At 51.2% G+C, this 16208-nt stretch overlaps 1 protein-coding gene across 4 annotated transcripts in view; it reads right to left on the bottom strand.

Annotated features, from left to right (window-relative positions):
* Positions 1 to 15879, bottom strand: part of LOC116940112 (uncharacterized) — a 32239-nt gene extending 16360 nt beyond the window's left edge. For 3 of the 4 annotated variants that reach the window (XM_076065464.1, XM_076065466.1, XM_076065467.1), the window contains exons 1-3: positions 12185 to 13413; positions 9922 to 10034; positions 8724 to 8892 (exon numbers count right to left, since the gene is read on the bottom strand). In XM_076065464.1, coding sequence (XP_075921579.1) covers positions 8724 to 8892; positions 9922 to 9923 — 171 coding nt within the window. In that variant the 5' untranslated portion in view covers positions 9924 to 10034; positions 12185 to 13413. Of the gene's footprint in view, positions 1 to 8723; positions 8893 to 9921; positions 10035 to 12184; positions 13414 to 15258 lie in introns of those variants that run through there. The other variant, XM_076065465.1, reaches the window with a different exon arrangement.
* Positions 15880 to 16208: the final 329 nt, after the last annotated feature.

Raw genomic sequence — 16208 nt, 5'->3', positions numbered from 1 at the left:
ACATTGAGAGACATTGAGGGACTTGTAGAGACATTGACAGACATTGAGATACATTGGAGAGACTTTGAGGGACATTGAGAGACATTGAGGGACTTGGAGAGGCATTGAGAGACATTGAGAGACATTGGAGAGACGTTGAGAGACATTGAGAGACATTGAGGGACTTGGAGAGACATTGAGAGACATTGAGAGACATTGAGGGACTTGGAAAGACATTGAGGGACATTGAAAGACATTGAGAGACATTGAGGGACTTGGAGAGACATTGAGAGACATTGAGAGACGTTGAGAGACATTGAGAGACATTGAGGGACTTGTAGAGACATTGAGAGACATTGAAAGACATTGAGAGACATTGAGGGACTTGGAGAGACATTGAGAGACATTGAAAGACATTGAGAGACATTGAGAGACATTGGAGCCCCCCCCACCCACACCGTGCGCGGCGCTCGCTCAAACAATCTGCGCGATCAATCAATCACCGCCACAGCGGAAATATTTCGCGGGGAGATATTCTACGCCCAGGGATAGTTTTACCGCAGCCCTCATCGGACCACAATCGCCTCTCCCTCTCTCTCCCGCCCCCGCGTTGTAAACGAAACCATTTATCATTTTCACTCTTTTCCCACTGAAAACTGGGGGGAGGGGGAGAGGGAATTGTCATTTTTGTGCAGTTGCAGTACTGCGTTAGGTCGGCGACGAGGAGCCGGTGATGATGCAGAAACGTTCCAGGCGCTTGGAGTTTCGTTTCAGCGAACAGATTGTGGGGCTATTTATCGGAAAAAATAACGAGTGTTAGAGGTCTTTAATAATTCGCACTGTTACAGCATCGGGGTTGTTTTCCCATTTTAGTTCAGATATTAAGGATGTTCGTTATAGCCATGGCCGGGAATCGAACGCGGGTGGTGAGGTTCGAGGTGCAGTGTGATCACCACCGCAGCACCGCTACACAACCCACGTGCTCCCACGCCTTGGGTGCTCGCCAACTTCACGGACCAGCACAGACCAGCGTGGTGAAGTATGGTCAAACAATTATCCCCGTGACCTGTACGGCGTGGGGAGGCTCTCATCCAGCAGTGGAACCCATTGCTGGAATGTTCAACGACTGTATTTTGACGAGTCGCGTTTCGAAAGCGTTCGCCGCTACGACGCATTTATTTGATCCCGAGTCTTTCCTGCATTTGATGTGCGGGTCTCATCTGGGATCCTGCCCGCTCGCGAATGAATTACATCGAACAAAAATATAAAATTATGACTCTCACTAATTAGGGCACGAGACAACAAGAACAACCCCCCAACGCAACTTCGCCGTCGAGGCAGAGAGCATTAGTCGAGCACAGCCACACTGAAGGGACAGAATGTACGCCGTGATTGAGGATAATTTATAAAACCCCAAATTATCATCCTCATAATTATCATCGCCAATTACGGCATTCAAACGCCGTGGGGTCGCGGGGATGGAGGTGCGGGGGTGGGGGGGATGTTTGCCGGGGAAAGGCATTACGAGGAGAGAGGACTAGATTAGGGGGTCCGCACACCCCCACAACATGTCTAGATGTGACTAAGAGACCCCCACAGCATGTCTAGATGTAGCTAAGAGACCCCCACAACGTGTCTAGATGTGGCTAAGAGACCCCCACAAGATGTCTAGATGTGGCTAAGAGACCCCCACAGCATGTCTAGATGTGACTAAGAGACCCCCACAGCATGTCTAGATGTGACTAAGAGACCCCCACAACATGTCTAGATGTGACTAAGAGACCCCCACAGCATGTCTATATGTGACTAAGAGACACCCACAGCATGTCTATATGTGACTAAGAGACACCCACAACATGTCTAAATGTGACTAAGAGACACCAACAACGTGTCTAGATGTGACTAAGAGACCCCCATAACGTGTCTAGATGTGGCTAAGAGACCCCCACAACATGTCTAGATGTGGCTAAGAGACCCCCACAGCATGTCTAGATGTGACTAAGAGACCTCCATAACATGTCTAGATGTGACTAAGAGACCACCACAACATGTCTAGATGTGACTAAGAGACCACCACAACATGTCTAGATGTGACTAAGAGACCCCCACAACATATCTAGATGTGGCTAAGAGACCCCCACAACGAGTCTAGATGTGGCTAAGAGACCCCCACAAGATGTCTAGATGTGGCTAAGAGACCCACACAACATGTCTAGATGTGATTAAGAGACCCCCACAACATGTCTAGATGTGACTAAGAGACCCCCATAACGTGTCTAGATGTGGCTAAGAGACCCCCACAACATGTCTAGATGTGACTAAAAGACCCCCACAGCATATCTAAATGTGACTAAGAGACCCCCACAACATATCTAGATGTGGCTAAGAGACCCCCACAACGAGTCTAGATGTGGCTAAGAGACCCCCACAAGATGTCTAGATGTGGCTAAGAGACCCACACAACATGTCTAGATGTGATTAAGAGACCCCCACAACATGTCTAGATGTGACTAAGAGACCCCCATAACGTGTCTAGATGTGGCTAAGAGACCCCCACAACATGTCTAGATGTGACTAAGAGACCCCCACAACATGTCTAGATGTGACTAAGAGACCCCCACAACATGTCTAGATGTGACTGAGACCCCCACAACGTGTCTAGATGTGGCTAAGAGACCCACACAACATGTCTAGATGTGATTAAGAGACCCCCACAACATGTCTAGATGTGACTAAGAGACCCCCATAACGTGTCTAGATGTGGCTAAGAGACCCCCACAACATGTCTATATGTGACTAAGAGACCCCCACAACATGTCTAGATGTGACTAAGAGACCCCCACAACTTGTCTAGATGTGACTAAGAGACCCCCACAACATGTCTAGATGTGACTAAGAGACCCCCACAGCATATCTAGATGTGACTAAGAGACCACCACAACGTGTCTAGATGTGACTAAGAGACCACCACAACATATCTAGATGTGACTAAGAGACCCCCACAACGTGTCTAGATGTGACTAAGAGACCACCACAACATGTCTAGATGTGACTAAGAGACCCCCACAACATATCTAGATGTGGCTAAGAGACCCCCACAACGAGTCTAGATGTGGCTAAGAGACCCCCACAAGATGTCTAGATGTGGCTAAGAGACCCACACAACATGTCTAGATGTGATTAAGAGACCCCCACAACATGTCTAGATGTGACTAAGAGACCCCCATAACGTGTCTAGATGTGGCTAAGAGACCCCCACAACATGTCTAGATGTGACTAAGAGACCCCCACAACATATCTAGATGTGGCTAAGAGACCCCCACAACATGTCTAGATGTGACTAAGAGACCCCCACAACATGTCTAGATGTGACTAAGAGACCCCCACAACATGTCTAGATGTGACTAAGAGACCCCCACAACGTGTCTAGATGTGACTAAGAGAGCCCCACAACATGTCTAGATGTGGCTAAGAGACCCCCACAACGTGTCTAGATGTGACTAAGAGACCCCCACAACATGTCTAGATGTGACTAAGAGACCCCCACAACGTGTCTAGATGTGGCTAAGAGACACCCACAGCGTGTCTAGATGTGGCTAAGAGACCCCCACAACATGTCTAGATGTGACTAAGAGACCCCCACAGCATGTCTAGATGTGGCTAAGAGACCCCCACAACATGTCTAGATGTGACTAAGAGACCCCCACAGCATGTCTAGATGTGGCTAAGAGACCCCCACAACATGTCTAGATGTGACTAAGAGACCCCCACAACATGTCTAGTTGTGACTAAGAGACCCCCACAACATGTCTAGATGTGACTAAGAGACCACCACAACGTGTCTAGATGTGATTAAGAGACCCCCACAACGTGTCTAGATGTGACTAAGAGACACCCACAACATGTTTAGATGTGACTAAGAGACACCCACAGCATGTCTGATGTGACTAAGAGACCCCCACAACATGTCTAGATGTGACTAAGAGACACCCACAGCATGTCTAGATGTGACTAAGAGACCCCCACAACGTGTCTAGATGTGACTAAGAGACCCCACAACGTGTCTAGATGTGACTAAGAGACACCCACAACATGTCTAGATGTGGCTAAGAGACCCCCACAACATGTCTAGATGTGGCTGAGAGTCACCTAGGGATGCTGCCACAGAGGTGTCATGGTCAGCATTACACCACTGGCCGATGGTTCCATCTCCCGGCGCGGCAGTTGCGAACCCATGAGAGCACCGCTCGAATCTCCCAGCTTGTGCACATAGTTCGTTGATCGGTAGGTCGCGTGTGATGGGGGTAGTGTGTTGGTACCCCCGCCTCTTCCGAGAAGTCAGGCCAGTGTGGAAGAGTAGGCCAAGTACCTCTAGAGGACTCCCTCAAGTGGAGGCGATTCTGCTAGCAGTGGCCTAAGCAAGTAATATTTTGTTTAAGAGACAGCCACGACCTTTTAGACAACTTCCTGGTTCATAATAAAGGTTTTGGGTTAGATCGCGTTTATTTATAAATGTGTCGTAACCCTCCACCACCCGACACGGCCAATCAGCAAAAAAAGTGTCACGTTGACAAAAGACAAATAATCCACTCTTTTGTCAACGTGACACTTTTTTTGCTGATTGGCCGTATCGGGTGGTGGAGGGTTACGACACATTTATAAATAAACGCGATCTAACCCAAAAACCTTTATTATGAATAATATTGGTCGCGAAAGCCTACGTGTTAAACTTCCTGGTTCATTCTTGATTTGCAACTTTCGTGAGTGCAGGAACCCATACTCTTTGCTTCTTTCAGTAAAGTCACGTGATTTACTTTATTTCTACCTACGTGACTTTACTGAAAGAACCAAAGAGTATGGGTTCCTGGTTCATGTTGAGTCCGCGCTGTTCCCCCATCAGCATTTCCGCCGATTGCGTTGACAATGGAGCCCTTGAATACACGAAGGCACACGAGCAGTCGGAGAAGTACGGCAGTCAGTATCCAGGAATTGCATTGAACACAATATAATGACAGTGCCATCGGGTCAGATGAGTAAAGCACAACGTTCAATGGGGGTTCGCCGCGACGACATTGAGCGTGGCCACAGTCCTGAAGCCAACAAGCACCCCCAGCTGCCAAAGGGTGGCTTGCTATGGGGATGCCACCCGTCCGGGTTTTCCCAGGATCGTCCTCGTATTGAGCAGGCGGAAACTGTTCTGGGAAATCTGACATTCGTCCTGGGAAATTAAAAGTGCCGGATTATTTCAGTTGCGTAATCGTACTCTCCAGGTCCTTTGACATTTTAAATCTGTCCCTTGACTGCTTCGTCGCCAGCCGTGCCAGATGCTAAACTCCCCACTGCCGTTTCACCTCCATTATTTTCAGTTCAGGTGTTTAATCGTGATGTACGAATAATACTAGGGCTTAATCAGAGTTACGTTTTATTTCGGCACACGACCGGTAATAAAACTCATAACTCATCGACGGCTTCAATTAGCGAACCGCACGCGGCACGATGATTGACAACAGCGCCCACCGTGTTGCATCTCAGCTGCTCGCTATAAGTCACTGTCTATTTACATTTCGGAGGGCCCTTGAAATCCGAAGCCCTGGGATGAAGCCCCTAAAGCCACTGCACTAACGCGACCCTGCTCAAGGCAACGCGTGCGTCCACACGCAGTTCTCCCCTCTTCCACCATTGCGCAAGATCGTCTTCTAACTTGTACGTACATGTGTATGTTGGACTTCTTTCGCACCAGACGTAGCTAACCGCGCTAATTGGAGGCGTGGGAGATGGATAACAAACTAAACGCAGAGAGCATTTTTCGAAAGAAATGAGCTTGTCAATCTGGATGATTGAAAAGTGCAGAGCCCCAGTGGCTTCCTAATATCGGAAGGAAGAACGTTCCAGACGGTCGCAGAAGCGCGTCCGGAAGCGCGCGATGATGCGGTGACCGCCGGCTTTGTTCGATGGCCCTGCAGCCAAAAGCCCCTGCGAGGATGTCTGGAGCTCCCGCGATGCGTCCCAGTTTTTGTACTCCGGAAGTGGCAACCCGCCTGCGGTGAGTGTTTGCGACAGGTTTGCCCTGGTTGGCAAGTGCGCTTTGCGTTGGTGTTTGGTATTCGGGTCTATTTTGCTGCTGTGTCTGGGGGATGGTTATTGCGACATATTCGTGTTCTGCCCGTGTGAGCGTCCCACTGTCCCAGCGCCGTGTTCGCGTAGCCAAGGGGTGGCAGCCCTGGCGGCTGCGCCGCCTGGCCCGGATCGCTCCCACGCGGCCGGCATCGGCCACGGGGAGGGAGACGAAGACGACGCAAACCCCACAGGGCACCCTGACTCAGAAAGCGCGAGCGAGCGAGAGAGCGAGCGCACGCGCGGTGACATTCACGTACGCATGTATGTACGTTGAACTTCTTTCACACCGTACGGGAGGCGGGGCCACGGGGGGGGGGGGCGGGGGAGGGTGTGCTGGTGTCTGGCTGCTGCCACAGCCCCCGCTCTCTGAGCACGAGGATGTTTCACGAGATTCAGATGGCCAGAGACCCCAGTTTGACTCCCTGCCACGGCTATCATCAGTGGGAAGAAAGACCGCGCACGAGACCGTGCGGCTCTCCGCTGTGCTTTCGGGTCGTGCCGCGCGTTGTTCGGCATGAAGTCCGACGTTTTGCTCCGCACGCCGGAAGCCGAAATCAGTTCCCGCAGGAGCTCCCGGCACAAGTCGGAACTGTCATCAGTCAGCGACATTTGAACAAGTCCGGGGCTCCCCATCTACCCCTCTTCCTTCACCTCTGCTCAGCAACCTGCAATGACCAGTGTGGTGAAGTATGGTCACACAACCCCCATAGCTGACACAATGGTAGGAGACCTTCATCCACTGGTGTATTCATGTACATTATTTGCGATGCAACATAAAAATCGATATGAATTAACAAATCGATGTTTGGCCACATACTTGGTCTACAGATCTCACTATGGAGCAATAGTTTAATTTTAGTCTTGTTTTTAGTTTCTCTCATGCAGCCCAGCAGTGGAATGACAAATCGCTGTGAATTGTAATTTATTTATTTCGTACGATCATCGGCCAGAAGGGCGGGCGGCTCGGCGCGGGCAGCACGCCCGGCCCGGCAGACGCAAAACGCGGGCATGTGAACACAAATTGCGCAAATTACTGCCGACAAGATAATGGAAGTTTCCGTACGACGGAGACATTCACTGGAGGGGGTCCCCCCCCCCCTCCCCCGAGGAATAAGCGGCGCGCAGCGATGCCTCAATTCATCAAATCGATCCCCACGCTCCTGACGCGCGAGCCGAGAGAGACGCATTCCATGTCGCGACGCCCAATTAGACCGCAGCACATCGGCAGGTCGCGTGTGATGGGGGTATCGTTTTGGTACTCCCACAAGTATGCACGAACTATGTTGAACCTCTTTCGCACCGCACAGAGCCAACCCGTGCTAATCGGAGGTGCGGGAAAGACGTCTGGCCGGCGTGGAAGAGTAGGCCAAAAGCGTCCCTACATTGACCCCCTAAATTAGAGCTCCGTTTCGGGGAGACCCTCCTGCCAGGGGTGGCGTGAGCGAGCAGTTGTTGGGCTGCGCCTTTACCTAAACCTGCATGACGAGTAGCTGCTGTTGCCAACTCTGCGATTTTGTCGCTGGATCTGGCGGCTTTTTGGGTTTCTCTTAGCGACGAAATTTATTGTCAAAGCAAACAAGCGACAGATCAAGCGACTCTCAGTGCAGGCAACATTCTTCAGAGTCAGGAGTGGTTTCCACGTGTCGATTGAGGACCCTGTATCAGTCAACTTTGTCTATTAATTATTTGTCTCGTCACATTGGCACAACCTTAGAAGCCTATCTCGAGACTTTTAGCGGCTCTTCTGGCAACTTTCCGCTTCATGGAGCTGGAAACGCTGCCCAGCGTGCGTCTCTCTGGTCCTTAGTAGGCATCGAGTCATTCGTTCACCCTCCAGGCTTCCACGAATTGATACAATAATCAAAGGTCGTACATTTGATTGCAGAATGCAACCCGCTACATATGTTTATTCTATTGGTGGTGGATGTGGCGCCTCTCATGGCCGTAGGGCGCTCTGTAAACCAATTACCCAGAACGGACGGGAATAATAGAATAACGTATGCTTTACACGCGCGAAGTGTCGCGTGCATCGTGAGTGTAACAGTCAATGTGGTGGATTGATGCATCGTCACGTGCTCATTATTCAGGAGAACCCTCCGCGATTCTCCGATGGAGATTTCAATTACCTTGTCTGCTGCGATAACAATTACCTTGTCTGCTCTGACGTAATTCGTGATTTTGTGAGATCTTTACTTTGGCTCTTTGAACCGTAGGCACTTACAATAAAACCTGACAATTTATATAATGCCATTTCATTCGTTTTCTGTTTTTTTTTGTTTTACCGAGGAAAGCCTCACTGAGTCTCAAGACTCTTTTTTCAGGAGGGTCCTGCCCTGTGCAATCCCCGTTGTATACATTTTTAGCCATTTTCCTTTTGTTTACATTGTGATGTTTGGTCAATAGCAGTTACATTATAGTTTTACTATGGGAGGAAACTGGAGAACCCAGAGAAAAACCATGCACAACAGGGGGGGGGGGGGCTGGGGAGAACACAAAAAACCCTGCACGGAGAGGCGCCTGAGTGTTACCACACTGAGGCACCCTGCCGCCCAAATGTTACCAGGAGGTGTGGTATACATTCTACAATTATGGTGATGATGACAGACTGGAGGCTTGCTGAGACTCACCTGGTGAGGAGGAGGAGGAGGGTCCATGGGCAAAAGCTGCTCCAGGACCATAGCCCCGACCAGGGTCGCGTCGCTCTCCTCGTGCGCGCATCTGGGGACTTCTCCGCGGTCGGCTGGAACTCGCCGTGACCCTTGACCCGCGTCGTCTGCGCGAGGGGGCGCGTTCATCCTGCGGTGGCGCAGCGGCACGGTCAGCGTGACGTCAGCTGGCGTCGACCCTACCATTGTGACGTCAGCTGGCGTCGACCCTACCATTGTTGCAGCCGTTAGTATGATGATGCTCGTTTACCCAGGAAAGCCTCGCTGAGTCTTAAGATTATTTTTCAGGAGGGTGCTGCCACGCTATTATCTGTTAAGAGGAGGAGGGGATGTTGCTCTTAATAAGGCCCATTTGCACCTGTATAAGCTATGTCAAGCGTTTCACAGTGTTAACATTATATCTTAGCGTGGCAGGGTAGCAGAGGAGTGGCACTTATACCTCACAGAAAAAGGCCCTCGGTTTGATTCCTGACTCGGGCACCTTGCTGAGTGGAACATGTACAGTATATTCGCAAGCTCATATCCTGCTTTGGCTGAAAACACAGAAATATAATTGGTGCTGGCCAAAAATTCCAATAAAGAACGTTCCTAAAAATGAGTCTTGGGAGTCAGTGTGGCGTTCCTGAGTACACAAGTGCAGTACAAATTTTCAGACTTTCTAAACAGACACAATTCAATGCGGGAATCATCTCAGGAAGATGCCTGCCGGCAGACCTGGGCCAAATATACCCAACATTCAAATGACAAATCAGAAGAGGAAATGTAATTAGATATAAATGACCAATTAATCACGTCTCGTGTAGTTTAAGATTTAAATTACATGTTACAAATGTACTGATATTACACATTTAAATTAAGTGCAATTTAGATACTCCCCATCTATGCAATCACACATTTAAAAGCAGACAGGTAATATAATAGTACTGTTTAGTGGCATACACAGCAGCGTCGTCATCACTCAAGCAAATTGCAGCTCTCACAGACGAGCGGCAAGATAGCAGCCAGGCACTGAGCCGGCGCGACCAACAATTGGCCAAGTTCTATGCTCCTCTGTATATTAAAATGCTTTCAGGCAATGAATGAGCGCTCATACAAACTCGAGGAACCGGTTGCACGTGAAAAACCCAGGCGTGCAAGGGAGCAACACTCCGTCCCGTACATAGGGGGACAGATGATATTCGTCTCCGCACGTTGCTGTGTACTTCGTTCTCCTAGCGAACCAAAGTTCGGCTCCTCCTCGACGACCCACTGGTAGGGAGTGTCGCAACAGCGCTGGAATAGAGGCAGCCACGTGCAGAGACCCACCACCGCCCGATTAGGGTTGCCAAAAAACTAAAAAACTGGGACACATCATGGGAAGATCATCTCACAATTCAAGAAGATCTACATGTAAATGCATCGTCTTGACCGATACATCTTCATTATTATTATTATTATGATGATCACGACTGCACAACTGACAAACACCGTGTGTGTTTTAATCCCCACAACATCAGCTACCCCAATACGGCCTGTCCTGTCCTGCCCGCTGCAGCGCTTCCAGCCACGCAAGTCCCCGACACTCACAGCCCGGGCATGGCTTCTGCAGGCCCAGCGCAAACACAAAATCGATGGCGTAATTATATTTCAGCAAAGATTCAATTCCCAATATAACGCGTGGGGAGAGAGAGTGGTGGGGGGGGGGGGGCCCAACCGCCCCTGGGCCCTGCTGAACTCACGAACACGCGGAGGGGAGCGGTTGGGAGCTGGCGCTACCGTGACCTCGGGCACTCCACCAACACCACGTCTCGCGAGCAGCGCGACACGAGCCAGAACCGCGAAGAAATAAATATTTGATTAAGCAATTATTCTCTAATGGAAATGTGTTTTGCCGTTTTATTCTGTTTAAATTTCCCGGTCTCCTAACTGCCGCGGCAACCTCTCTCCCTCTCTCTCTCTCTCCGGATCAATATCGTTTATTAAATACATACCCATATTCCCATCATCATTAATCATTCTAAACAGTCCGTGTGTGTGTGTGTGTTTCCTCCTGTATCTGTGCACGAGCAGCCAGGCGGTCGCCCGGGTTAATGTCGGCGCTGCTCGGGAATTGGGAAATAAGGTGGGGGGAGGGGGGCGCGGGGGGTGGGGGAGGGGGCGCGGGTGGTGGGGGCGGGGGGGGGCGCGGGGATGGGGGGCACGGGGGTGGGGGGCGCGGCGGGGGGGCTCCCATTAAACGCGGCCAAATTAATCAGCAGTGACCAGGTGCTGCCACCGATAACAAGTATCCGTATTCGCGCACGCGCGCGCGCCTTATCGCCACCGCACTCCCTTTATGAGCCATTACGGGGTTCTAAAAGTGTGAATTAATGGTTTCTCTCGCTCTCACCCTGCACAATGTTGGTCCGTGACCACGGTCAAACGCGCAAATATCTCTGTTTGCAGCGATGGACTCTGCGTGGCTCGATGCAGAGGAGGATGAGCAAGAGGCTACGCAAGTCCACCTCTGGTTTTCCGGTCTCCGGTGACGACGCGTGCAGGTGGGGACGAATTTGTTAATTAGATCGTAATGGTGCCCGTGCCGTGCGACGGTGGTGGTGGTGGTGCGGATGGGGGAGCGGTGTGTCTTTTTATGTTAATGACAATCGCCAGGTATTTTCAGAATTGCCCAGGTGAAGTTGTTTATCACACATACGCACATATGCCGTGGGGTTTTTTTCCCTCCACAGCGAGGTCAGAAGACTCGACGAGAAACCGTACTGCGTCTGTGCCTGTTAAATTCCAACCTATGGCAGGAGCGGGGTTGGCGTGGGGGGGGGGCTCCTCCTTTCCAATGTCAGACCCCCTCTTCAGCGCCTGGGTCCACTAACGGCCCATGAGCTCGGTACAATGAAGGCCGGAACAGTACACGAGGGGGTGGGTGACCAGCACCACGCCCGACCGCCTTTGTCTCCTCAGTGGCGATGTAAACACACCGCACCAGGTACTCATTTGAGGCTGAGTGGACCTAGGGGAGGCCCAGGACCGGTTCAAATAATCGTCACTGGTGTTGGCTGTGAGCGTGAATCGATCTTGGGTTGCCGGGTTCGAAGCGCAGCACGCTAACCGCTACACTACCGGTACAATAGCACCGCTTGCACACGCTATGCAATTATGTTGTCGGTGGGTCTTGATGTAAGTATACGGCTCTCTGTGTGAGACGATGGGTCTCAATGGAAATCTATGGGCCTCGATTTCAATCGATGAGTCTTTATGGAAGTGTATGAGTGGCCTGACGTGGGCCCGCCCTCATATATCTTCCACCTCGATAGCCCCGTGCCTGCACGTAGGGCCGCGACGCAGTCGCACCGCCTGCACACTCAATAACGTCCACAACCTCCCCCCACACCAGAGATTAGCGCGGGCCATTGTGGGACGCGTGAGATGTCACCGTGAGATGTCACCTTGAGATGTCACCGTGAGATGTCACCGTGAGATGTCACCTTGAGATGTCACCGTGAGATGTCACCTTGAGATGTCACCGTGAGATGTCACCTTGAGATGTCACCTTGAGATGTCACCGTGAGATGTCACCGTGAGATGTCACCGTGAGATGTCACCTTGAGATGTCACCTTGAGATGTCACCTTGAGATGGCACCGTGAGATGTCACCGTGAGATGTCACCTTGAGATGTCACAGTGAGAAGTCACCGTGAGATGTCACCTTGAGATGTCACCTTAAGATGTCACCGTGAGATGTCACCGTGAGATGTCACCTTGAGATGTCACCGTGAGATGTCACCGTGAGATGTCACCGTGAGATGTCACCTTGAGATGTCACCTTGAGATGTCACCGTGAGATGTCACCTTGCGATGTCACCGTGAGATGTCACCGTGAGATGTCACCGTGAGATGTCACTGTGAGATGTCACCGGCAGATTCAACATCTCACGGTGGCCCCCACTGAGCGAAGAGTTTTTTTTTCTTGCCGGTTGCCAGCACTGTTCATGAACACACGCACGCACACAAGTTCAACATACACACAAAGACAAAGATCCCCCGTATAACCTTAGCATATTGATGGTGCGAGTGCTGTTACCACAAGAGGGGGTGCGAGGTCAGCACCACACCCGGCCGTCTTTGTCTCCCCAGCGGCGATGTTTATACACCGCCGCACCGGCTACAGACACACGACTCCACAACCAATGGTACCGCGCTTCCTGCAACGTGAAGGCAAGAAGCACCGAACCCACTCCCTACCAAGGACAGGGCCGGTGGCTTTACACGGCCGGGTGAGGGGGTGGGGGGCCTTTAGGGGCTGCAGTCTGGGGGCCAAGAGTGTTGAGGGTTGAATCGTAAATCGTGACACTGAAGCGCGTTGGTAAATCCTCTCGTGTCATTTTGCAAAGCCGTGGCGTCGTGATGTCTCTCACTGCCGGTTAACGTGTTAGAATTATAATTGTTAGAATTATAATTGTTAGAATTATAATTGTTAGAATTATAATTGTTAGAATTATAAATCTTAGAAATATAATTGTTAGAATTATAATTGGTGTGTTCCCCTTTGAGGTCCGATTGAGCTTTAAAAGTGGTACTGCATATCACATTTAAACAAAAAGCTGAAATTCAGTAACCAAAGTAAAAAAGAACAATGGAGTGGTGTTTAACATCGGGCATTGGTAGCAATAAATCTCGCTAGTGTCAATCACCACACGCGTGGCACCGCACGCCACCCATTATCACTGCCACAGACACACCACCCATCTCACCGCCACGGACTCACCACCCATCATCACTGCCACGGACTCACCACCCATTCTCACCGCCACGGACTCACCACCCATCATCACTGCCACGGACTCACCACCCATTCTTGCCGCCACAGACTCACCACCCATTCTCACCGCCACGGACTCACCACCCATCATCACTGCCACAGACTCACCACCCATTCTTGCCGCCACAGACTCACCACCCATTCTCACCGCCACGGACTCACCACCCATCATCAATGTCACAGACTCACCACCCATCATCACTGCCACGGACTCAACACCCATTAACACCGCCACGGACTCACCACCCATTAACACCGCCACGGACTCACCACCCATCCTCACTGTCACGGACTCACCACCCATCCTCACTGTCACGGACTCACCACCCATCCTCACTGTCACGGACTCACCACCCATCCTCACTGTCACGGACTCACCACCCATCCTCAGTGTCACGGACTCACCACCCATCCTCACTGTCACGGACTCACCACCCATCCTCACTGTCACGGACTCACCACCCATCCTCACTGTCACGGACTCACCACCCATCCTCACTGTCACGGACTCACCACCCATCCTCACTGTCACGGACTCACCACCCATCCTCACTGTCACGGACTCACCACCCATCCTCACTGTCACGGACTCACCACCCATCCTCACTGTCACGGACTCACCACCCATCCTCACTGTCACGGACTCACCACCCATCCTCACTGTCACGGACTCACCACCCATCCTCACTGTCACGGACTCACCACCCATCCTCACTGTCACGGACTCACCACCCATCCTCACTGTCACGGACTCACCACCCATCCTCACTGTCACGGACTCACCACCCATCCTCACTGTCACGGACTCACCACCCATTCTCACCGCCACGGACTCACCACCCATCATCACTGCCACAAACTCACCACCCATTCTTGCCGCCACAGACTCACCACCCATTCTCACCGCCACGGACTCACCACCTATCATCAATGTCACAGACTCACCACCCATCATCACTGCCACGGACTCAACACCCATTAACACCGCCACGGACTCACCACCCATTAACACCGCCACGGACTCACCACCCATCCTCACTGTCACGGACTCACCACCCATCCTCACTGTCACGGACTCACCACCCATCCTCACTGTCACGGACTCACCACCCATCCTCAGTGTCACGGACTCACCACCCATCCTCACTGTCACGGACTCACCACCCATCCTCACTGTCACGGACTCACCACCCATCCTCACTGTCACGGACTCACCACCCATCCTCACTGCCACAGACTCACCACCCATCATCAATGTCACGGACTCACCACCCATCCTCACTGTCACGGACTCACCACCTAATCTCACTGCCACGGACTCAACACCCATTAACACCGCCACGGACTCACCACCCATTAACACCGCCACGGACTCACCACCCATCCTCACTGTCACGGACTCACCACCCATCCTCACTGTCACGGACTCACCACCCATCCTCACTGTCACGGACTCACCACCCATCCTCAGTGTCACGGACTCACCACCCATCCTCACTGTCACGGACTCACCACCCATCCTCACTGTCACGGACTCACCACCCATCCTCACTGTCACGGACTCACCACCCATCCTCACTGCCACAGACTCACCACCCATCATCAATGTCACGGACTCATCACCCATCCTCACTGTCACGGACTCACCACCTAATCTCACTGCCACGGACTCACCACCCATTCTTACCGCCACTGACTCACCACCGATGTTTGTCCAGCGCTCTTGTGAAGGTTGCCACTCTACTGCGGCACTGTATAAATGACTACGGACGTTAAGAAGGTAAATGGAAGTACAGCGAGTGAACCCTCATAAACAATTACAGCTCTGGGCACCCCATCAAACTTCAAGCGACCTCTCATCACGGGCGCGCCGGTAACCACAACAGACGCACACGTGCGGCGCACGCACACACACGGACAGTGTTCGGGAAACAATGAAAAAATAACAGAACAAACTCAACACATTGCCCAGTAACACAATAGCCTTCAAAAGAACAACATATAATAGGTGACGTTTCAGGCAATGGGCCTTCGTCATAGCTAATAGATGCGCCTGATAGGCGGTATAGAATGAGAGACGCGGGAATGTGTTTCCGCGTGAATTTATCGCCTCTGCTGCCCTTCGTGCCACCGACGAATCTTCATTCTTGCTGAACTTTAAGAGAGCGTGGCACGGCTCGAGCCAGTCCACGCTCAGAGGCAGTGCCGGGTTATCCTAGTAGCACAAGTAGCTACATATGTAGCACAAGTAGCTACATATGTAGCACAAGTAGCTACATGTGTAGCACAAGTAGCTACATGTGTAGCACAAGTAGCTACATATGTAGCACAAGTAGCTACATGTGTAGCACAAGTAGCTACATGTGTAGCACAAGTAGCTACATGTGTAGCACAAGTAGCTACATATGTAGCACAAGTAGCTACATGTGTAGCACAAGTAGCTACATATGTAGCACAAGTAGCTACATGTGTAGCACAAGTAGCTACATGTGTAGCACAAGTAGCTACATGTGTAGCACAAGTAGCTACATGTGTAGCACAAGTAGCTACAGATGTAGCACAAGTAGCTACATATGTAGCACAAGTAGCTACATATGTAGCACAAGTAGCTACATATGTAGCACAAGTAGCTACATATGTAGCACAAGTAG

Source organism: Petromyzon marinus, chromosome 7 (assembly GCF_048934315.1).
Source record: "Petromyzon marinus isolate PM22_M1 ecotype Great Lakes invasive population chromosome 7, UKy_Petmar_22M1.pri1.0, whole genome shotgun sequence".
NCBI lineage: Eukaryota > Metazoa > Chordata > Hyperoartia > Petromyzontiformes > Petromyzontidae > Petromyzon > Petromyzon marinus.
The sequence above is the reverse complement of the archived record's forward strand: the minus strand, read 5'-3'. Positions and strand labels throughout refer to the sequence as shown.